Source organism: Phyllobates terribilis, unplaced genomic scaffold (assembly GCF_046119375.1).
Source record: "Phyllobates terribilis strain yellow unplaced genomic scaffold, ASM4611937v1 Scaffold_11__3_contigs__length_659146591, whole genome shotgun sequence".
Classification (NCBI taxonomy): domain Eukaryota; kingdom Metazoa; phylum Chordata; class Amphibia; order Anura; family Dendrobatidae; genus Phyllobates; species Phyllobates terribilis.
The window spans coordinates 308,835,801-308,860,648 of NW_027362771.1; the positions used below are offsets into that span (position 1 = coordinate 308,835,801).

General features: G+C 40.7%; 1 protein-coding gene across 6 annotated transcripts in view; it reads right to left on the minus strand.

Annotated features, from left to right (window-relative positions):
- STRIP2 (striatin interacting protein 2) overlaps window positions 1-24,848 on the minus strand; it is a 70,979-nt gene that overhangs the window by 2,179 nt on the left and 43,952 nt on the right. For 4 of the 6 annotated variants that reach the window (XM_073652514.1, XM_073652516.1, XM_073652513.1 and 1 more), the window contains 5 exons: window positions 24,139-24,265; window positions 23,481-23,581; window positions 13,790-13,856; window positions 12,140-12,244; window positions 5,521-5,725 (listed from right to left, as the gene is read on the minus strand). In XM_073652514.1, the coding sequence (XP_073508615.1) occupies window positions 5,521-5,725; window positions 12,140-12,244; window positions 13,790-13,856; window positions 23,481-23,581; window positions 24,139-24,265 (605 nt within the window). Of the gene's footprint in view, window positions 1-5,520; window positions 5,726-8,040; window positions 8,358-12,139; window positions 12,245-13,789; window positions 13,857-23,480; window positions 23,582-24,138; window positions 24,266-24,848 lie in introns of those variants that run through there. The other 2 variants (XR_012251252.1, XM_073652515.1) reach the window with 2 other exon arrangements.

The window sequence follows — 24,848 nt, forward strand, 5'->3', positions numbered from 1 at the left end:
AGGAGTAGGGGAAGGAAAGAAAAGGAGTAAAGTAGGGAAAGAAAAGGAAAGAATGGGGGGGGAATAAAAAAAATAAAAAAATAAGAAATAAAGGTCTCCATGGGGGGGGGGGGGGGCGACTTACTGTAATATTGTAAAACGAGTACTATCATGTAATATCTGTTCCAAGTTTTGGTATGTTTAATAAAAATTTATCTGATTAAAAAAAAAAAAAAGGGGGACGTCACCAACATGAGACATGTAGATCAAGAGAGCAGACTTTCAGTCATTACATGTCTCATACTGGTAATGTCCCTTTTCATTTAAAATAAGCTCTGGAGGCAGATTGTCATGCGGATCAGTGTGAATGCACCATCCAAACAATGTACTAATATAATTCCAAGTAATGGTTAAAAGGGTAACGGTCACTTTAATTTTTCTTTCATAAATCAATAGTACACATGAAGGTAAGCAACTTTGTAATATATCGTATCAGAGATCTGCTTCTTTCTGTGCCAGAAATGATCAAATTATCAAAATTCTCAATTCTGAGATAAAATCTGTATTCAGTGAAGACATTTTCCCATTCCTGAGATAGGAGTTGGCAGCTGCTATTGATGCAAACCTATGTAGACGGGAGGAGGAGCTAGAGACAGACCTCCTCCCGCCTACATAGAATTGTATCAGTAGCATCTGCCATCTCCTATCTCAGGAATGGGAAAGTCTGTCTTCACTGAATACAGATTTTAACTCAAAATCAAGAATTTTGATAATGCCTGATCAATTCTGGCAAAGAAAGAAGCAAATTAGTCTGATAAGATATATTACAAAGTTGCTTATTTTCATGGGTACTATTGATTTATGAAATAAAAATGAAAAAACGGCAATTACGCTTTAAGTATTAACCCCTTAAAAGCCCAGGGCGCCCTGGGATTTAAGAGCTAGGTACATATTTGTACACCCAGTTGATTTTGCCTGCACACAGGCTGTGCGGGCGCGATCGCCGCCGGCTGTCAGATGACACCCGGAGATATGTGCTGGGAGCGGTCCCACACCGCTCCCGGCACATCGATCGCAGCATTGCGGAGGTAAGTGCCGATACTCACCTCTTCCCCGGCGTCTCACGCTGTCTGAGGCCGGGTCCCGTGGTTGTCATGATGTCCCGGATGTCGTCATGACAATATCTGGGTCACCAGACAGCAGGAAGATACTTTGATCATGCGCAGTGCATGACCAAAGTATCTTCTGCATCTGCAGCGCTTACAGCCTGTATAGCACAGGGATGGTGCTCCATCCCTATGCTATACAGGCGATCAAAGTAAAAAAAATTCCCATAGTGGGATAAAGTATAAAAGTAAAAAACTGTTAAAAAATGAAAAAAATAAATAAAATAATAATAATCCACCAAAAATAAAAATATAATGTACCCATCAATAAATATTATGAAAAAAAACAAAAACAATAAAAGTACACATATTTGGTATTGCCACGTCCGAAACGACCTGACCTATAAAACTGTCCCACTATTTAACCCCTTTAGTTAACACGGTAAAAAATAAAGATAAAAAACGATGCTTTATCATACCGCCAAACAAAAAATGTAATAAAACGCGATCAAAAAGACGAATATAAATTAAAATGGTACCTCTGAAAACGTCATCGTGTCCCGCAAAAAACAAGCTGCCATATAGGTCCATCAGCCGAAAATAAAAAAGTTATAGCTCTCAGAATAAAGTGATGCAAAAAATATTTTTCTATAAAATAGCTTTTATTGAGTAAAAGCGCCAAAACATAGAAAAACTATATAAATGTGGTACGGCTGTAAACGTACTGACCCAAAGAATAAAGCTACCTTATCAATTTTACCACACGCAGAAACAGCATAAAAAAAACACAATTCCTGAATTGTTGGTTTTTGTTTATTCTACCTCCCAAAAATCGGAATAGAAAGCGATCAAAAAATGTCACGTGCCTGAAAATGGCACCAATAACAACATCAACTCATCCCGCAAAAAACAAGCCATCACACGACTGTCGGCCAAAATATGAAAATATTATAGCTCTCAAAATATGGCAATGCAAAAACTAGATTTTGCAAAAAAATGCGTCTTATAGTGTGTGACAGCTGTCAATCATAAAAACCCCATATGATTCTGGTATCGCTGTAATCGCACCGACCCGAAGAATAAAGTCGTCTAATCACTTATACCGCACGAGGAACGGCGTAATAAATAACCTCTAGGGTTAGGGTTAGGATTGGGGATGTATTAGGGTTGGGATTTTTTTCAAAAGTAAAAAAGAAAAAAAAAAAAAGATGATGATATGGCAACTAGTGTTGAGCGCAAGTGCTCGCTACTTGAGTTTGCATGGGGTGCTTGGGTATACACTAAGTATTGCGGATGCTCCAGTGACATGCTCGTGTCTCCGCCTCATATGCTTCGCGGCCAAAAAAAAACCTCGCAGGGATTGCCTGCCATGCACGAGCAATCCTCGTATGTTTTTTTTTTGGGTGTCTAATAACAGTAAAACATGCAGGCGGGGACTCGAGCACGCGCGATACATGGTGCATACCTGAGTACCCACACATCTAGATAAGTTCCCTGAGGGATATAGTTTCCAAAATGGTGTCACTTTTGGGGGGTTCCCACTGTTTAGGCACATCAGGGGCTCCCTAAACGCAACATGGTGTCCGCTAATTATTCAAGCAAATTTTCCATTCAAAAAGTCAAATGGCGCTCCTTCCCTTCCGAACCCTGCCGTGCGCCCAAAGAGTGGTTTTTACCCACATATTGGGTATCTGTGTGCTCAGGGGAAATTGCACAACAAATTTTGCAGTCTATTTTTTCCTGTTATCCCTACAAAAATAAAAAAAATTGGGTCTAAAGTAACATTTTTGTGAAAAAATGTAAATGTTCATTTTTTTCTTCCACTTTCCAAAAATTCCTGTGAAGCACCTGAAGGGTTAATAAACTTCTTGAATGTGGTTTTGAGCACCTTGAGGGGTGCAGTTTTTAGAATGGTGTCACTCTTGGGTATTTTCTGTCATAAAGACCCCTCAAAGTGACTTCAAATGTGATGTGGTCCCTAAAAAAATAGTTTTGTAAATTTTGTTTTAAAAATGAGAAAATCGCTGGTCAACTTTTAACCCTTATACAGTGGTGGCCAAAAGTATTGGCACCCCTGCAATTCTGTCAGATAATACTCAGTTTCTTCCTGAAAATTATTGCAATCACAAACTCTTTGGTATTATTATCTTCATTTAATTTGCTTGCAAGGAAAAAACACAAAAGAGAATGAAGCAAAAATCAAATCATTGATCATTTCACACAATGCTCCAAAAAAGGGCCAGACAAAAGTATTGGCACCCTCAGCCTAATACTTGGTTGCACAACCTTTAGCCAAAATAACTGCGAACAACCGCTTCCGGTAACCATCAATGAGTTTCTTACAATGCTCTGCTGGAATTGTAGACCATTCTTGTTTGGCAAACTGCTCCAGGTCCCTGATATTTGAAGGGTGCCTTCTCCAAACTGCCATTTTGAGATCTCGCCACAGGTGTTCTATGGGATTCAGGTCTGGACTCATTGCTGGCCACCTTAGAAGTCTCCAGTGCTTTCTCTCAAACCATTTTATAGTGCTTTTGGAAGTGTGTTTTGGGTCATTGTCCTGCTGGAAGACCCATGACCTCTGAGGGAGACCCAGCTTTCTCACACTGGGCCCTACATTATGCTGCAAAATTTGTTGGTAGTCTTCAGACTTCATAATGTCATGCACATGGTCAAGCAGTCCAGTGCCAGAGGCAGAAAAGCAACCCCAAAACATCAGGGAACCTCCGCCATGTTTGACTGTAGGGACCGTGTTCTTTTCTTTGAATGCCTCTTTTTTTCCCCCTGTACACTCTATGTTGATGCTTTTTCCCAAAAAGCTCTACTTTTGTCTCATCTGACCAGAGAACATTCTTCCAAAACGTTTTCAGCTTTCTCAGGTAAGTTTTGGCAAACTCCAGCTTGGCTTTTTTATGTCTCGGGGTAAGAAGTGGGGTCTTCCTGGGTATCCTACCATACAGTCCCTTTTCATTCAGATGCCGACGGATAGTACGGGTTGACACTGTTGTACCCTCGGACTGCAGGGCAGCTTGAACTTGTTTGGATGTTAGTCGAGGTTCTTTATCCACCATCCGCACAATCTTGCGTTGAAATCTCTCGTCAATTTTTCTTTTCCGTCCACATCTAGGGAGGTTAGCCACAGTGCCATGGGCTTTAAACTTCTTGATGACACTGAGCACGGAAGACACAGGAACATTCAGGTCTTTGGAGATGGACTTGTAGCCTTGAGATTGCTCATGCTTCCTCACAATTTGGTTTCTCAAGTCCTCAGACAGATCTTTGGTCTTCTTTCTTTACTCCATGCTCAATGTGGTACACACAAGGACACAGGACAGAGGTTGAGTCAACTTTAATCCATGTTAACTGGCTGCAAGTGTGATTTAGTTATTGCCAACACCTGTTAGGTGCCACAGGTAAGTTACAGGTGCTGTTAATTACATGAATTAGAGAAGCATCACATGATTTTTCAAACCGTGCCAATACTTTTGTCCACCCCCTTTTTTAGGTTTGGTGTGGAATTGTATCCAATTTGGCTTTAGGACAATTCTTTTTGTGTGTTTTCATTGAAGACAAATTAAATAAAGATAATAATACTAAATAATTTGTGATTGCAATCATTTTCAGGAAGAAACTGAGTATTATCTGACAGAATTGCAGGGGTGCCAATACTTTTGGCCACCACTGTAGCTCCCTAATAAAAAAAATGTTGGTTCCAAAATTGTGCTGATGTAAAGTAGACATGTGGGAAATGTTATTTATTAACTATTTTGTGTGACATATCTCTCTGATTTAAGGGCATAAAAATTCAAATTTTGAAAATTGCAAAATTTTCTAAATTTTCACCAAATTTCCATTTTTTTCACAAATAAACGCAAGTGATATTGAATAAATTTTACCACAATCATGAAGTACAATATGTCACGAAAAAAAAGTTTCAGAATCGGGGGGATCCGTTGAAGCGTTTCAGAGTAATTACCTTAGAAAGTGACAGCGGTCAGAATTGTAAAAATTGGCCTGGTCATTAATGTCCAAACCACCTTCGGGGATAAGGGGGTTAAACCTCCACTAAACTTCCATATTAACCCATGGCCTTCATGTATAACTTCTATCAGTACATTATTTTTTTCACCCTAAAGCACCAAAAGAAGTATTGAGTATTAAATACCATCACTTATACCAACCCAAGTACAAATCTATGATGTAATTTGTGGATAAAGTTGGCAAAGTCTGAGTAATTGGGGGGATTTTGCAGTTTTTTGTAGGAAACACCAACACACTGGGAAAACTCGTTTTAAAAATCCTAAGCTTGCCCCTGGGCTTACAGTACTGAATGAAAAAGGACATTTGTCACGTGCGCTTTATCTAGAGAAATCAAGGATCTGAAAGGAATTAAATGAATTCTCAGTGGAATTTTACGTTGCCGCCAGTTCCTTACCATTGCCATAGGCCCAGTCATCATTCATCCTGTGGCGCACCATTTGGTAGATAGCTGACATGGTTTTCATGTTGCTCTTTCTCCACTGTCGTCCGAGGTATTTTGTCTGGAGCTTCAGAAGTTTTAGCACATATAACTGCATCATTGCCTGCTTAACCTTCAGAGCACGTTTTAGAATGGGGGCAGATTTAAATACCACCAACATCTGATAAGAGAAGACAAGAACATAAAACCGCAATTAATGTTTAATTACCATGAAACTGTTATTTCCACTGTGGAGATCTTCCCTACATCGGTGTGCTAAAACAGAATTTCAAGAATACATCAAAATGGCTTAAATGTAGTTAAAACGGCTCTCCGGAATCTTAAGCCCCCTATACACAAGATTGCTGTTGGCTAAACGATGGTTAGACTGGCAGAGATCTCACCCGTAACTCGCACACACAGGAGCACTTTCTCCACCAAGTCCCCCATGTATTCTCTGTAACAGAGTCAATACCAGACACTGGTGCCCGTGGCCAGATCCTTAACTTCCCTGACAATCATCTGTCCAGGGCCCACAATCACATAAGACTTGTTGACTGGACTTGTCGATATCAGAGAGTTCAGCTGACGTTAGTCTAATGGATGGGGGGTGGGGAGCTTAACACTGGTGGCCTATCAGCTAAGAACTGAGCATTGTATGCTGTGTGTACCAATTTTAATATACAAGAAAATAATTTTGGTGAGTCCCAAAAATAATTAAAATCCTCAATTTATTACAAAATAGTTTAAAAGATCATACAGGTTGGGAATACATCTCAACGCGTTTCTGGCAAAAAGCCCTTATTCACTGAGATACAGATTCCTTATGATACATGGTATAAAAACAAAATGGTAACCAACCATTGATCACTGAACACATATGTTAACAATCAATCACATTTGAGAATAATTAGCATAATCACAAGGCTAAATCACAAGGAAAACCAGAAGGAGAGGAAAAAAAACCTGCATTCAAATCCCTAAGATTTAATATAGGTAAAGAGTATCATTCCTATGGTTCATGCCGTTGGGGTATTTTGTTTCAAGTTTAATGATCCAAAATAATTCTCTTAGGAGGAGTTTTTTCCTCCAATCCCCTCCTCTAATAGGAATATCCACTTTTTCTAGCCCATAGAATGAAAAATTGTTTAATTCCCCTTTATGTCTCTCTACAAAATGCTTGCATGCTCCTGAATAGGATGCGTTTTTATTTTTGATGTTGGTAACATGTTCCGCCATCCTTTTCTTTAACTTGCGTATTGTGCAGCCAATTTATTTTATTTTACATTCTTTGCAAAATATGCAACACACAACATAATTTGTATTGCAATTAATAAATCTTTTAATAGCATTGGCTGCATCAGTTTTTTGAGTTTGCAATGTATACTGGCACATCGTACATTTGGAACATGCACATTTAAAAAAACCTTTACAACTTAGCCAGGTTTTTTTATCACTTTTTTGGGGTATGTATAGACTTGGGGAAAGAGTAGCACCTATTGAGCTCCCTTTTCTCAGCACACATACTAAATAAAATCCTGAAAAATGGATTAAGTCCCGATTTTGGAATAATGGAATAATACAGGGCCATATCTGTTTATAATATTTTTTATTTCCTGAAATTGGCAACTATATGGGGTGCTGAAGATGTTTTTTTTGTCCATATTATTTGATTTTGTTGTAATTCGTTTCTAGTTATTAATACCATCATCTCTGTTTAAATAAGTATTTCTTACAAAAACTTTTTTTTTAATGCTGAATCAATATGTCTTTTCTTATGCCCCCTTTCCATTAATCTAGATGTTGCTACCTTGGCTTGTTCATTGATTAGTATGATATCAGAGCTATTTCTATAAATTCTATTTAATTCACAGTATGTGTGGGATGGCAGCCGTCTGCTCTAAGTGTAGTGTTCCCACTAATAGGTTTTCTATAGTTGCGATATCTAACCTTTTGTGGTTTAACATCCCCTATGAGAAACAAATCCAAAAAACTGATTTTATCCTGCGGTTCAGTATAAGTACATTTTAAATTTACATCATTAGCATTGATATAGGATAAAAAAATATGGGATTTTTCCACTTCTCCGACCCATATTAGTAAAACATCGTCCAAATATCTAACATATAATTCAATGTCATTTTTAAAAGGATTTTGGTCTGTGAAAATAGTGCTTTCTTCCCACCATGATACAAAAAGTACGGCTAAAGATGGAGAGAAACATGTATTATATATATATTAATATATATCCATATTGTGACGAGATGGGTCAGTGGGTGCTCTTGTCCGCTGGCCCGGCTGTCTTTAAAAAGACCGCATGGACCAGGGCTCATACCACTGAACACCCCCGCTCTCTTTTACTGTGGGCAGAACACTACTCAGATAACACAGGGTGATAGTAAATAGTGTGGCAATCATTTATTGAACAACCAACAATCAATAACATATAGAACAGTCCCAGCAAAACACAAGATGGTGCAAATTACATAGTCTCACCCTTCCGCTGGCTCGCCAGGATTAGGGTAGTGAGAGATGTGGCCAAGTGACCTGATTGAGACGATTTGAAGAATCCAGGTTGGGACAGAGTTCTGCAATGTTCAATGGAGCAGTTCTGTATTTTTCCAGCCAGGGTTGTGGTCTCTTAGGCTGACATCCTGTAGAGTCTCTCAGAACAGAAGCAGAGACCCCCTTTTTATAGTTCACATTTGTCCTTTCAAGCCATGACTCACAGGTCAAGGGTCAGGGATCAGGATATTAATTCACAATGCTTGAGTATCCACAGCTCATCCCCACGATGTTGGCTGGCAAACACCCTACAATGGAATTGAACATATCTAGCAAACATCCATTGTTCAACAACCCTGAGTCGCCGTATTGCAAAACTGGCAGACAATACGTTGTAGGAGCGGATGTAAGATGTAGATAACAGCCATTCATCAATTACCAAATATCAACTCTAGTGATCAATATTCAGGTTTATAAGAACAATAGGCTGTGTTGACCAACCAAAGAAGAACACAAGTTCAAAGGTCAACATAAAAATAAAGGTATATTGCTCCTGGCCTATGGAATGTACAGTACAGACCAAAAGTTTGGACACACCTTCTCATTTGAAGAATTTTTTTTTCATGACTATGAAAATTGTACATTCACACTGAAGGCATGAAAACTATGAATTAACACATGTGGAATTATATACTTAACAAAAAAGTGTGAAACAACTGAAAATATGTCTTATATTCTAGGTTCTTCAAAGTAGCCACCGTTTGCTTTGATGACTGCTTTGCACACTCTTGGCATTCTCTTGATGAGCTTCAAGAGGTAGTCACCGGAAATGGTCTTCCAACAATCTTGAGGGAGTTCCCAGAGATGCTTAGCACTTGTTGGCCCTTTTGCCTTCACTCTGCGGTCCAGCTCACCCCAAACCATCTCGATTGGGTTCGGGTCTGGTGACTGTGGAGGTCAGGTCATCTGGCGTAGCACCCCATCACTCTCGTTCTTGGTCAAATAGCCCTTACACAGCCTGGAGGTGTGTTTGGGGTCATTGTCCTGTTGAAAAATAAATGATGGTCCAACTAAACGCAAACCGCATGGAATAGCATGCCGCTGCAAGATGCGGTGGTAGCCATGCTGGTTCAGTATGCCTTCAATATTGAATAAATCCCCAACAGTGTCACCAGCAAAGCACCCCAACATCATCACACCTCCTCCTCCATGCTTCACGGTGGGAACCAGGCATGTAGAGTCCATCCGTTCACCTTTTCTGCATATCACAAAGACACAGTGGTTGGAACCAAAGATCTCAAATTTGGACTCATCAGACCAAAGCACAGATTTCCACTGGTCTAATGTCCATTCCTTGTGTTCTTTAGCCCAAACAAGTCTCTTCTGCTTGTTGCCTGTCCTTAGCAGGAGTTTCCTAGCAGCTATTTTACCAAGAAGGCCTGCTGCACAAAGTCTCCTCTTAACAGTTGTTGTAGAGATGTGTCTGCTGCTAGAACTCTGTGTGGCATTGACCTGGTCTCTAATCTGAGCTGCTGTTAACCTGCTATTTCTGAGGCTGGTGACTCGGATAAACTTATCCTCAGAAGCAGAGGTGTCTCTTGGTCTTCCTTTCCTGGGGCGGTCCTCAAGTGAGCCAGTTTCTTTGTAGCGCTTGATGGTTTTTGCAACTGCACTTGGGGACACTTTCAAAGTTTGCCCAATTTTTCGCACTGACTGACCTTCATTTCTTAAAGTAATGATGGTCACTAGTGTTTCTTTACTTAGAATTTGTATTATGGCAAGAAAAAAGCTAACAGTCTATTCAGTAGGACTATCAGCTGTGTATCCACCAGACTTCTGCACAACACAACTGATGGTCCCAACCCCATTTATAAGGCAAGAAATCCCACTTATTAAACCTGACAGGGCACACCTGTGAAGTGAAAACCATTTCCGGTGACTACCTCTTGAAGCTCATCAAGAGAATGCCAAGAGTGTGCAAAGCAGTCATCAAAGTAAAAGGTGGCTACTTTGAAGAACCTAGACTAGAAGACATATTTTCAGTTGTTTCACACTTTTTAGTTAAGTGTATAATTCCATAGTTTTGATGCCTTCAATGTGAATGTACAATTTTCAAAGTCATGAAAATACAGAAAAATCTTTAAATAAGGTGTGTCCAAACTTTTGGTCTGTACTGTATGTCTAGAAGAAACATTAAGAAGAAAAGCTGTGCCATCACACAGATCTATATCTATCTATACACACACACACACACACACACACAGTTAAGTTATTCCTTCTATCCTTAGCAGATAGGCCACCAGTATTCGATTGGATGCACACCAGCCACATCAAGGAATACCTCTTTGATGGGACCCCAACTATTAAGCTGCGTTCACACATTGCGTATTTGCGCGCGCTTTTTCAAAATACGCAATGTGCTTTGTGTCTGCCAGCAAAGTGAATGGGAAATTCACTTTGCCGTTCAGACACTGCGTGATTTTACGCAGTGGGAAAGCACAGCTGCGTAAAGAATTGACATGTCAATTCTTTGCGCAGCTGCGTCCTGCGCTTTCTCCTATTGTGCCCGTTCTAAGCGATCGAATTACGCAGCGGTGTTCACACACTGCGTAATTCCATAGCTTTTTGATGGAGGAGCAGGAGAAACTATGGATACTCACCTATCCGATGGATGGGAGAGGCGTCCGGTCCCACCGCTGCCAGCATCTTCAGTGAAGCGATGACAAGCCGGCGTCGGCTCCGGTCCCGCCGCTTGCAGCTTCCTGCCGTAAAGCGATCACAAGCCGGAGCTGTGCGAACGCCGGCTTGTCATCGCTTCACTGAAGATGCTGGCAGCGGTGGGACCGGACGCCTCTCCCATCCATCGGATAGGTGAGTATCCATAGTTTTTTTTCTTTTAAAGCAGTGTATGTACTGCAGCCAGAAGCTGTCAGTACATACACTGCTAGGGGGACACTCACACACACACACGACACATAGACACAGACAGTACATTACATTACATACATACAGGTGTCCATCCTCACACTTCATTTCTCCTGCACCTCCGTAAAAAAACACAGGAAAAAATGCAGTGTGTGAATGGAGGTGCTTTTTTTTACCTGCGTAAAAAAACGCAGGTAAAAAAAAGCAGGAAATACGCACGCGTAAAAATACGCAGGAAAAAAAGCAATGTGTGAACGCAGCCTTAGACTCGCTTCTCCTGGGTCAAGGCCTTTAAAATGACGATAGGATCCAGAACTGATTAAAAACAATGTAAGGGCTCATTCACAAGTCTGCACGCGTATGAGAAAAACTATTTGTGTTATTCATGGATAGCACTTGTACGTATTATAGTCTATGGGGAATTTCACTTCTGATTTGTGTTCCTATGACTGAGTTGTTCGTACAAAAGCATGGAGACTTGTTCCATATTGATCCGAGTGTCAGATCAAACTAGTCAACACAAATCTATATGTCCATAAAAAAAAAAAAACAGCACTAGGATACCATCCGTATGCGGTCCCTTTTTCACTGACTGTTTATTATGAAAAGCTTGAGAAACCTTCATTTTTTTACTTCATCCAAGAAAAACTGATGAAACTCTGATGGTAAAAACAGACACATGGACCAAACTCTGATGAAAATCAGATCAAAAATACCATAAAACATGAACCGTTTTTGCATACGAAAAAAAAAAATAATTAAAATATGAAGGATCCCCTTACACTGATGGGAGGAGTGCTCAGCCAACCAAGGAGAAAGTGGATTCCTACAAAAAATAAGTCTGACCACACCGACTAATAGAATAAAGGAATTGTAAACAGGTGCAAGCTGTGGTGACTGCAATATATACATCCTACCTTCCCTTTAATTTTGTAGGTTTTTGAGGCAAGAGGTATATATGGAAAAGTAGGGTCTCATCACAGAAAGGGATGACTTGTCATGGCTTGTGGCACACACAAGTTGCCCAATTTATAAAGGACAAGTAGCAGTAATGTGGTTTAAAATTCATATATTCAATGTTTTCTTGTTATGCTATGCAATGTTTGCTGCTGCCCTCTTTGGTACAGATTGCAGACGGGGGGCCATGTGTCTGCTGCACACTCACCATGGTACGGGAATGCTTCCATTTAGTGAGCTTGTTGAGGACCCTCAGCAAATTAATGCAGGAAAATAGATTTCTCCAGCAAAACTGATTATTGTCCCCAGACTCCTGCATGATGGAAACAAAACAGAATACATGGTTCTTATTCTTATGTCCTTGTCACAGTCTTACAATATTTTTTTACACTAGGACACAAAAAAAGTAAGTAACGATTTCTTATTAACATATTTTCAACATATGCAGTGAATTGCTTTTACAAAAATGTACTAAGGTCTTTTTACATTTGCTTTTATTTCAGAGACTGAAAAGTAATGAATTGCAATGTCACAAACATTGCTTGCCCAAGCTAGTAGGATTAATGGTCTATATTTCTTAATCAATATACCATGTACAAAGAAACAACTAGTCAGACATCATTCCCTAAAGTAACAAATTATATATGCAATGGAGCCATTATCATAAAATGTGATCCTATGATAGTGCATAAAAATAAAGGACACACCTAAAGCAAATACACAGGTGAATCCATATTGTATGACTTGCATTACCAGCAAATGGCCACTTGGTGGCAGCAAAATATGTTTTTCTCTCTATGTAGAGATAGATCTATAGATGGATAGATTAGATATATATAGATTGCGAGAGAGAGAGAGATCTATTTATCTATCCTACAGGGAATATCTTACTAGTAAAGTTAATAGGAAGCCATCATCACAAAATTACCTGTTGTTTTACTTTTAAAGTCGGTTTTTTATGTGATATTTTTTTTTTTCTTCCATTTCATGATCTTTATAAAAAAACAAAAATTAGCAATCTTGCAATTTATACACTAGCCCATGGGGCTTTTTTAGATGACTAATTCCTGTAGTTTCAGAAAGACTTTTCAGCAGGCTCGGTATGATCAGAGGCGGGATTATAATGACAGGTGACACCTCTATACACAGCTGATAACATAGGATCCGGCAAACACAATAGGTGATATCACAGCGGTCCCTGCTCTCCCTCCCTTCACAATGACTTTTGCACACACTCATTAGATGCTTCAATACTAAAGAAAGGGTGGTTGAGGTTTGACCATTATAGTTAATGTGCAGGTGTTTTTTCCTGAAACGACAGGAAGTTAAAGTCTAAAAAAGCCAAAATTGCCAGTATACAAACTGCAAGATTACTTTCTTTTTACTAAAAAGATTGTGATATGAAAAAAATATTGGCAAAAATTTTAAAATAAAAATAAATAATAATACAATTTTCCTATGATATCTTCCCTCTAAGTAAGAAAACAGTCATTAGACCAAGAGGGATAGAGGATACTGCCTTTACAATTAGCAAAGGTTTATGTAAGCCCTCATAGGCTATACTATACTGTAACTTTGGTTGCTTGACTTTTAGTCTACGCCAAATCGCCGATAGATTGCAGGTAGATTGCAGTCACGTTCAACTTGCATTTTGTGATAGTCAGATCACTGTTTCTTTAGATGTAATGCAACCCCATTTACAGTTAGTAGGTGTTATGTTGCAGAGCATCATTGTGATCATCATGTATCCCTAGCCTTACCCATAAAACGTCAGGAAAAAAAGCACAAAAGATGGTGCTCATCTTGCAAAAGAAAAAGGCTATGAATGTAAAGTTGCTGTCAGCTACAGATCTCTTACCAGGCTTTCAGCTGTAAGTTCAGGCAACTCATGGACAACACATGTTGGGAACTCCAAAATAGAAATACTAAGGAATCAAGGAGAAAACACAAAAAATAACATGTAGTGTAATTTTTGGCGATTACTACTGTATATACATCTATGACTTCTCACAGCTTTAATTCAATAATCTTTTTTTTTTTTATAAAAAGACTTCACTTTTCTTTCTTTCCTTGGGCAGGAGGTGGGGGGGAGCAAAAGAGTATACAGACATTACAGCACGGGATCACAGCTGATTCTTTTTGTGAGGTAAGACATTTCACTGCCTGCATTTAAGCAATGTTTTACCTGAAATAAAGAATCTGCTGTGATCCCTGTGCTGTAATGTCTGTATACTCCTTTCCTTCCTCCCCTGCCCAGGAGATGTGATATGATCATGTTCCTGTAGGGTCAGACACAGCCATTACACAATACACAGCAGGGGTGCATTTATAAGATTATCTCAGCACAGGAACATTTTATTTAACACATCCAAACGTGGATCTTATTTTTATTCCAAGATCTAGTGAATAAAATTAACTTTTGTTCATGGGAAAACCCCTTTAAGTGCATGAAAGCACAAGTATGAGAGATCAGGGCCATAAGTAAAATCTAATTTATACAAATGTAGCCTATGTTCTTTGTGGTAAGGGATAGGTGCATTTTTTGTTTTATGATCACCAATAATGGTCCAACCACAGATCCCTAAGATCCTGTTAAATCGGGTCATTAAACCTGCAGTCAGGCCATGAACTGCACCTGTATTATGATCGTGTGAAACTAGTATATGGCAAAACATGACAATTTCATGCCAACTTTGCCAAAACCAAAGCTTAATCAAGTGAAAATTAAATGGAATCTGTACCCATATTTGAGCGATCTGACCTATTAACATGGGCATACAGGTTGTAGACTGCTGAAATTAGTCATCCTTGTATGCCTCATGGATGATGGCTTGTTGTTGAGAAATCTTTATCACTTTATGTAAATGATCTCTTCAAAGATATGGGGAGGACACTGCCTGAAGATAACGCTGTCTCCTTGCTTAATTATCCTATATTTCTCCTCACCTCTCGCCATTGTGTCTGTGACGTCAGGTGCGTGGCCAGAAGTCCCGCTTCTGCGCATTCTGACTGCCGTTGCTCATCTTCACTGTTCCGCCCTTCTCTTTAGCTTTACTTTTGTTCTGCGCAGACGCCGGAGAGTCACTGTAACTTCTGCTCCCAGTGTTCTCCAGCATGCAAAGAAGGTGCACTCCTGACTTCCTTCCTCCCGCCTTGCATAGTAAGCATGTTATTTGCAACTTTTCTGGCCGCCGGAGAACACTGGGAGCGGAGGTCACAGTGACGCTCTGGCGCATGCGCAGAACAAAAGTGAAGCAAATGCCCATAGAAGGAACAGTGAAGAGGAGTGACAGCAGTCAGAATGTGCAGGCGCGGGATTCCCAGCCGTACCCCTGACGTCACAGAGACACAGTGACGAGAGGGGAAGAGAAATATCAGATAAAGAAGCTCTGGAGGCAGGGATATCTTCCAGGCAGTGTCCTCCCCAGAGCCTGGAAGACGTAATTTACATAAAGCGATAAAAGATAATTTCTCAACAACAAGGCATCTGATATGAGACATACAGGTATCACGCTCCTCAGCAGTCCATAACATGTATGCCCATATTAATAAGTCAGATCGCTAAAATGTGGTGACAGATCCCCTTTAACAGGAGGGCAAATGTGAAGGAATCAGTCAGTACGTTATTACATAAGAAAGTAGTGATATGAATGTTTGGGCACTTTTATCCCAAAAAGAATGATATCTTTGTAGAGATCCGATGTGCCAGTCACAAGAAATTTATCGTATAAGTCATGAGTAAAATCAGGCCAGAAGTGCACTGGGGATGTTAATGTACTTGTACCTTATTTTATATTGGGCATATCACCACTTCTATAATGTAAAACCGTTCTGACAGGTTCCCTTTCATAGTTTCTTTATATGGTTCGGTTTTGACAGCAGTTTCTCTCTAGGGGAAACAAAATGTATGGTGAAATGTAGCATATGATCTTTGAATAACACTTTGTAAAACAAGAGGGTTAATGGACTATTCACAACGTGCTTTATATTGGACCAAAAGAACACCACCATTACAATTAGCTACATAAGTAGCAGCAATCTAGAAAAGAGAGTTTTCAATGAGAAGAAAGAAGTAAGTCATGTACTGTACAGTGTCCCCAGGGATAATCAGACTACAATGGGCTTTTGTAACCTGAAATCTCATCCAATTAATGCCACAGTGCCAAACTGTGCCACATACAACTGTCAGAAAGACTCAATCTATCATAATGTGCACTCAACAAGTGAAATGCCAGTGACTAACAAACCAGTGCATCAAACTTGGTGCAGGCCAATAATGGGCTCTGTATTACGGTATGACTGGTGGTCTACTTACGGTATGACTGGTGGTCTAAGTAAATCTACAAGTACTGTACTGCTCTTTACCTGTGTATGGTAAATTACTCTTTGGCTATGAAAGGAGGATGATTTTGTTATATTTCACTGAGCTCTGACTTCTGTACAGGATCCTCAACAAAGAAAGTTATTTGCAACTTCCAGCAGCTGTTCCTGGCTGTATAGGCGGGAGATGATGCCCTCATCATCTCCTGCCTCGACTATTGCAACCTCCTGCTCTGTGGCCTCCCTTCCAACACTCTCGCACCCCTCCAATCTATCCTAAACTCTGTAGCCCGACTAATCCACCTGTCCCCCCGCTATTCCCCAGCCTCTCTTCTCTGTCAATCTCTTCACTGGCTCCCCATTATCCAGAGACTCCAGTTCAAAACCCTAACCATAGTATACAGAGCCATTCACAACCTGTCTCCTCCATATATCTTTGACCTAGTCTCCCGGTACATACCCGCACACAACCTCCGATCCTCACAAGATCTTCTTCTCTACTCCCCTCTTATCTCCTCTTCCCACAATCGCATACAAGATTGCTCCCGTGCATCTCCCCAACTCTGGAACGCTCTACCCCAACATATCAGACTCTCTCCTACCGTAGAAACCCTCAAAATGAACCTGAAGACTCACCTCTTCCGACAAGCCTACAACCTGCAGTAACCACCACTCCACCATACCGCTGCACGACCAGCCCTACCATCACCTACTGTATCCTCACCCATCCCCTGTAGACTGTGAGCCCTCGCGGGCAGGGTCCTCGTCCTCCTGTACCAGTCGCCGTCACGTTTTGTTCACGATTAGTGTAATTGTTTTTGCTATGTATACCCCTTTCTCACATGTAAAGCGCCATGGAATAAATGGTGCTATAATAATAATAAATAATAATTTAGCCCATTATCACAAAAGCCTATTTCTCAGATGCTTCATTGGGGAACACAGGAACAATGGGTTTATATGCTGCCACCTGGAGGCTGACACTAAGAATACATACATCTTAGAAAAAAAACGATTCCTCTCCAATAGGTTACTCCTGGGCAGCAGTCATCCAGCTGTTCAGTTTAGCTTAGTGTCATTCGGAGGCACACATGGGTCTGAGTAGCTGATCCGTCTTAACCTTAATTAGGCAGGTTAGGAACTAACCTTCTTCCCCTTGTCTTTCTGAAGACGTGGGCTGTGGCCCGAATTTTTAATAGGATGGGTAACAGAGTGTGAATTAAGCCACTCTTAGTACAGCCTGTATCCTCCCTCATGAGTATGGCAGGACCATGTACTTTCACGATCGGCAATCCAGTACCTGGGCGGTTGGTCCTTTTGACTTTGACTCCTGCCCGCCCCCTGCCACCATAACACGGCACGTTTGCATGGAGCAGAAGATGGAGTCCAGACATACCGGCACCTGTATGTAGGATCAAGCTTCTTTTTTTCAAGGTGTCCCCAGATTTTCTGCCCTTGGCAATGCATCATCCCTGGGTAGTGCACCACGTTAGACAAAATGAATGGCTATTCTAGTCTCCCTTTGAGGTGGTTATTTGAGTACTTTGGTTCTTATGAGATCTTGATCCACAGGGCGGTCTCCATTTTACCCCAGTCTTTCACCTGGAGTCATTAATGGCTGGGTTAGAAAATGCTAGCAATGTTTCCATCCTTTCACCTCCAATGGGAGAGCTGGTCAAGTCCATCTCTTTCAAGGCTTAAAGCATGTCATTCAGATGATCAATTTTTTGTTGCATTACCTGGACAGGCTGGGAGTTTGGTTATGGTCTCCCAAGAAGCCTATTACCTCCACTAGAGATTCCACTGGTAGGTGATGGGTCAGGGTGAAGGTCAAGGCGCTTCTACATTCCAGAGGAATCTTGATCTTTCCCCATCACTGCAAGATTCTCCTCTTCTACTCGGCTTCGGGCCTTTCAGAATAGGTTTGTCTGGCAAGGATTAGGAAACAATGCTCTTAGAAGTCACATTTCTACCATTACATTTAAAAAGCCTCTTGTTCATAAGTGAGAACCGATCGGCACTTGTCCTAAGGTTAAGGTGTTCCCCTTTTTAATTTTTGCATGCCTGTCTTGAGCCAGGGCTGACTCCCAAGGGTCAGGTTCCTGCCTTGGCTATCCTGTTCTAGCAAAACTTGACTTGTAGGATACAGGTCAGGATTGCCCACCTGGGCAGGGCGAACTCAAGGCTACTGTAGTAGTTCCCCTGCATCTGGGTAACCTCCGCTCAGTCCTCTACTTTCAGCCCAATCAGACATATCTTTCCATTTCGGCTTTCCAGCAGGATGATTTTAACTCTTTAGTTATTTCTTCCATTAGGCGAGGCTCTAATGAGGAGGCTCTCACCTGTCTTTCTCCTTCTCTGGAACACGAATCTAAATCACATTGGACACCTGTGGAAATTTCTTATTCTTCAATTCTGACCACTGTCACTTTATGAGGTAATATCTCTGGAACGCTTCAACGGATCCCACTGATTCGGAGATTGTTTTTTCGTGACATATTGTACTTCATGATAGTGATAAAATTTCTTTGATATGACTTGCGTTTATTTGTGAAAAATACGGAAATTTGGGGAAAAGTTCGCAATTTTCAAGCCCTTAATCAGAGAGATATGTCACACAAAATAGATAATAAATAACATTTCCCACATGTGTACTTTACATCAGCACAATTTTGGAACCAAAATTTTTTTGGGTTAGGAAGTTATAAGGGTTAAAATTGACCAGCAATTTCTCATTTTTCCAACAAAATTTTTTTTTGTTTTGTTTAGGGACCACATCACATTTGAAGTCACTTTGAGGGGTCTTTATGACAGAAAATACCCAAAAGTGACACCATTCTAAAAAGTGCACCCCTCAAGGTGCTCAAAACCACATTCAAGAGCTTTATTAACCCTTCAGGTGCTTCACAGAAATTTTTGGAAAATGGAAGAAAAAATTGAACATTTACATTTTTTCACAAAAATGTTACTTTAGACCCCAATTTTTTATTTTTGCAAGGGTAACAGGAAAAAATGGACCCCAAAATTTGTTGTGCAATTTCTCCTGAGCACGTGAATACCCCATATGTGGGGGAAAACCACTGTTTGGGAGCACGGCAGGGTTTGGAAGGGAAAGAGCGGCAATTGACTTTTTGAATGTAGAATTTGCTTGAATAATTAGCGGACGCCATATTGCATTTGAAGAGCCCCTGATGTGCCTAAACAGTGGAAACCATTTTGGAAACTAGACCCCTCAGGGAACTTATCTAGATGTGCGGTGAGCACCTTGAACCCCCAGGTGCTTCACAGAAGTTTATAACATTGAGCCGTGAAAATAAAAAAATCAAACTTTTTCCATAAAAATTATGTTTTAGCCTCAAATTTTTTTATTTTCACAACGGTAAGAGGAGAAAATGGACCCCAAAAACTTGTGCAATTTCTTCCGAGAACGCCGATACCCCATATGTAGGGAAAATACACTGTTTAGGCGCACGGCAGGGTTCAGAAGGGAAGGAGCACTGTGTGACTTTTTAAATGCAAAATTGGCTGGAATTGAGAGCGGACGCCATGTCGCGTTTGGAGAGTGCCCTGATGTGCCTAAATAGTGGAAACCCCCCACAAGCGACCCCATTTTGGAAACTAGACCCATCAAGGATTTTATCATGGGGTATAGTGAACATTTTGAATCCAGAGGCACTACACAGAAATTGATAACATTGGGTCATCATATTGAATAAGTTGTCATTAGTCTTGAGCGCAAGTGCTCGCTACTTGAGTTTGTATTGGGTACTCCAGTATACATCATGTATCGTGGGTGCTCGAGTGACATGCTCAAGTCCCCGTGCATGGCAAGTAATCCCCGCGAGGGTATTCTGGCGGCGAAGCATATGGGGCGGGGACTCGAGCTTGTCACTCGAGCACCCGCGATACTTGGTGCATACCCGAGCACCCGATGCAAACTGAAGTAGCGAGCACTTGCGCTCAACACTAGTCCCCATATCGTCATCATTTTTTTTTTTTCTTTACTTTTGAAAAAATCCCAACCCCAGCACAACCCTAACCCCAGCACAACCCTAACCCCAGCACAACCCTAACCCCAGCACAACCCTAACCCCAGCGGTAATTTTTAACCGCCTTTCCTCGTGCGGTATAAATGATTAGACGACTTTATTCTTCTGGTCGGTGCGATTACAACGATGCCAGATTTATATCGGGTTTTTATGATTGACAGCTGTCACACACGAAAAGACGCTTTTTTTTTTGTAAAGACTAGTTTTCGCATAGCCATATTTTGAGAGCTATAATTTTTCCATATTTCGGCCGACAGTCATGTGATGGCTTGTTTTTTGCGGGACGAGTTGACGTTTTATTAGTACCATTTTCGGACACGTGACTTTTTTTGATCGCTTTCTATTCCGATTTTTGGGAGGCAGAATAAACAAAAACCAACAATTCAGGAACTTTTTTTTTGTTTTTTTTTATGCCGTTCCGCGTGTGGTAGAATTGATAAGGTACCTTTATTCTTCGGGTCAGTATGTTTACAGCGCTAGCACATTTATATAGTTTTTTTATGTTTCGGCGCTTTTACACAAAAACTATTTTAAAGAAAAAAATTTTTTTTGCATCTCTTTATTCTGAGAGCTATAACTTTTTTATTTTTCAGCTGATGGAGATGTATGGCAGCTTGTTTTTTGCGAGACAAGATGACGTTTTCAGCGGTACTATTTATATTTACATTCGTCTTTTTGATCGCGTATGGCGGTATGATGTTAAAGCATCGTTTTTTGCTTAGTTTTTTTTTTTTACCGTGTTCACTATAGGGGTTAACTAGTGGGACAGTTTTATACTTCAGGTTGTTCCGGACGCGGCGATAACAAATGTGCACTTTTTTTTTTCATAATAATATTTATTAATGGGTACATTATATTTTTATTTTTTGGAGATTATTTTTGCATTTTTTTTTTTTAAATATTTTTACAATTTTTTATTTTTTTTTTCACTTTCACACTTTTCTTACTTTTATACTTTGTCCCACTATGGGACTTTCACTTTTTTCAGTCGGATCGGCTGTATAGCATAGGGATGCAGCAGTATCTCTGTGCCATACATCCTGTCAGATCTGTACAGGGAGAAGATACTTTGATCACGCACATGACTACCACGGGACCCGGCCACAGACACCATGGGATGCCGGCGAAGAGGTGGGTAGTGGCGCTTACCTCCTCTTGCCATCGGAATGCTGCGATCGACTTCGATTAACCCCCGAAACGCTGCAATGTGCTGGGAGCGGTGCGGCACCGCTCCTTGCACGTAGTACCAGGTGTCAGCTGTGACAATCAGCTGACATCCGGTGGCAATCGTGCTTGCACAGCCTGTCTGTGGGCGAAATCGCCAGGGCGTACTAATACATATCATGCTCATAAGGCCCAGGGCACAGATACGTATTAGTATGCCTTGGGACGGAAAGGGGTTAAAATTGCTGTTGGGAGAAGGCGCCCTTCAAATATGAGAGACCTGGAGCAGTTTACAAAAGAATGTTCCAAAATTCCAGTTGAGAGGTGTAAGAAGCTTGTTAATGGTTATAGGAAGTGATTGATTGCAGTTATTTATTCCAAAGGGTGTGCAACCTAATATTAAGTTGAGGGTGCCAACAATTTTGTCCGGCCCATTTTTGGAGTTTTGTGTGAAATTATGTCCAATTTGCCCTCTATTTTTTTTTTTGTGTTGTTCCAATACACACAAAGGAAATAAACATTTGTAATTGCAATAAATTTTCTGGTAGAAATTCTTCATTTTCTGAAACAATTTCAAGGGTGTCAACACTTTCAGCCACGACTGTATATATTACACATATTTATCCATCTGTAGCTTTGTCGCCTCAAAAAAAAAGGGGGGCCCAGACATTTCTTGCAGACGGGCCCCAAGCAGTCAATGTCCGCCCGTCCATCACCAGAGAATTCCAACAGCATGCACTGTGAGCAGTCACATAAAGGGTTGTCCAGGATGGGAATCAAAGTCTGCAATCTGTCTAAGTGCAGAAAGAACAAGATTCTCCAGCGGCTTGATGCCGAAACGTGTTGGTTCTGTGGTTTGCCGATAATATTGGATTTTAAAGATTTGTAAAGAAAAAGTGAAGTTTTATGCTTACATTACCTGCCATTGCTGGAGAATCTTGTTCTTTCTGTATTGCTACTTTGACCCGGACTACGGCGGCTCCGTGTGGTCATGTTCATTCTAACAAGGTGCTACTGAATCCGTTGAGCTAACTCTCCTGTTCCCTTCCCGGCTTCGTATTAACCCCTTTAAGTGGGTTGCCCAGGTCTTAAAAGGATTTTTCCTTTTGAGTAAATGAAAGTCATCAGTTGCAGGTTGTTATAAAGAAACAAACCGTGCTGTACTCACCTCCCCGAGGTCCACGATGAGTCTTTGCCGCTGCTCGCGGTGGCCGGCATTGGCTGATGTCACATTGACAGTGCAGCAGCCAATCGGTACGCTCAGTGGCTCTATCAGTGTAAACTGAACACCGCGTTGTTGACATGACGTTCAGGTCGCAGCCAATGTTAGACACTGGAAGCTGCTGCAGACACTTGCCGGTGGACTCGGGGGGGGGGGGGGGGGAGGCAAATACGGAACGTTTTGTTTCATTATTACCATCTGCAGCAGGGGACATTCATTTATTAAAATGGAACAACCCTTTTAACCACTGATGACCCATCTCAATATGAAAGCAGTTGAAACCTGCTCTGGCAGAATTCTGATCTAAGTGATCTACCGGCTGAATACAGCAGCCCTGTACATTGCTTAATGGCGGATGCTGGGCACTGCAGTGCATTTACTTCAGCACCAAATAACAGATTCATTTAGAGTTGTGATCTCAATTTTCAATGGTCACCCGGAAACAAATATTGCAACATAATCACAGCCAGTAGTCAAAGAGCCATCCTCAAACACTGCTCCGGTCACGTGCCGACAGACAAATCCTGTGTCAAGCAGAGAACCAGAAGACTAGCTGTCCGAATGCACAATGGAGCGGCCACTAGTGGATCAGGGCACCTGGCCACAGGACTGTATTAGTAAGGCATAGAACTATAAGTAATTTATGAACATGTTTCCTGGAAAAACCATGTACAATAATTCAAACAATACTCATATTAACCCATATACCATTACCCCTCATAAGTGAAAAAACTGTTTCTTCCATTTTGTTGTGTATGTGAGAAACTAAAATGTCACGCAGCCACCGCTCCCACCTGTTCTTGGCACAGATGAAGGACATAATGTTCTGGTTGAAGAATTTCAGGATCAGAGGGATGCAGTTAGCGAACACCAGGTGCTGGGCGACATATTCAAACTGCAAAGCAAGAATAGAAGAAAATGGGGGTAATCAGTATTCCAGTAATCATAAAGAGCATAAGTATTTTATTGACGGAAATAAAAAAAATATGGCCACAATGTTTTGTAGTATGTTCACTTCTTCCACTGTAATTTTAGTACTACAATGGAAGAGGAGTATTAAAACATAATGTGCATTAACCAATTTACATACAGATTTTGCAGAAAACTGAGCTCCAAAAAGTTTCAAATACTTGCAGAAAGTTGCAAACTGCACAAAGAGTTGCCAACTGTTCCCTGCACTGTGTCTAGCTTGCCTAGAGTTGTTTTTTTAAAGAATTTCATTTTAGTGCAAGTCTAGCAGGTAATGTTTTCATTCTCTAACTTTAGCACAGTCCAATATGCACAACATGAATTAGCAGCCATGCATCTTTTATGACGTTTCATGCAATTTACTCAATATTTATTTTGTAGATTGTATAAAATATCACTCCTAATAAATCTACCACAATTTTTTTGTCATTTATTTCCAGAATAAGATAAGTCTAGTACGTAGTAAAGTGGAAAATGGCTAACCTGGTAAATGTGGTTTAGCTTGAAGTGTTTGAGCAGCAGCAGCAGCAGGGCCGACACACTCTTCACAATGATCTCTTTGTGCCGATTCACATCTATTCCTAGCTTCATGCTTTGCAGTACAGTGACCCTGAAGACACAATACAATGGGTGAAGACTTCCACCGAAGCTGGGTATTTGGAGTAGCAGTATAGTTTTACTTTCTTCCAAAAACTACATGTTAGCCAGAGGAAAATCTAAAAAGAATCCCCAGCATTTTTTATTTTATTTTTATCAGTCCTGTTACTGAAGAAGAAAGAAGAGGCATTTCTCTTTACATGGTAAAAAAATATGCCCTGCTCCTCACTAGCGATCACTGGAATGGCAGGTTAGGTGTACAAAGATCTAAAGAGGTCTATGCACTTTAAAGGGAATCTGTCAGGTTTTTGCTATGTACTCTGAGGGCAGCATAAGCTAGGGGCTGAGACACCGATTTGAGGGATGCGTCACTTTTTAGGCTTTGCGCTGTTTTTTTTTTTATACAAATCAGTGTTTTATCAGAAGGAGATTATCACTAGAGGACTACAGCTGGCATGCATACTGGTCAGACCACGCCCCCACCATTGATTAGCAGCTTACTGTCAATTTACAATGTAAACATAAAGCTGTGGTGTGAGCGAGGTTAGCTTTCTGAGCTCTGCTAAATCTAAAAACACATTGCATCACAACTGCTG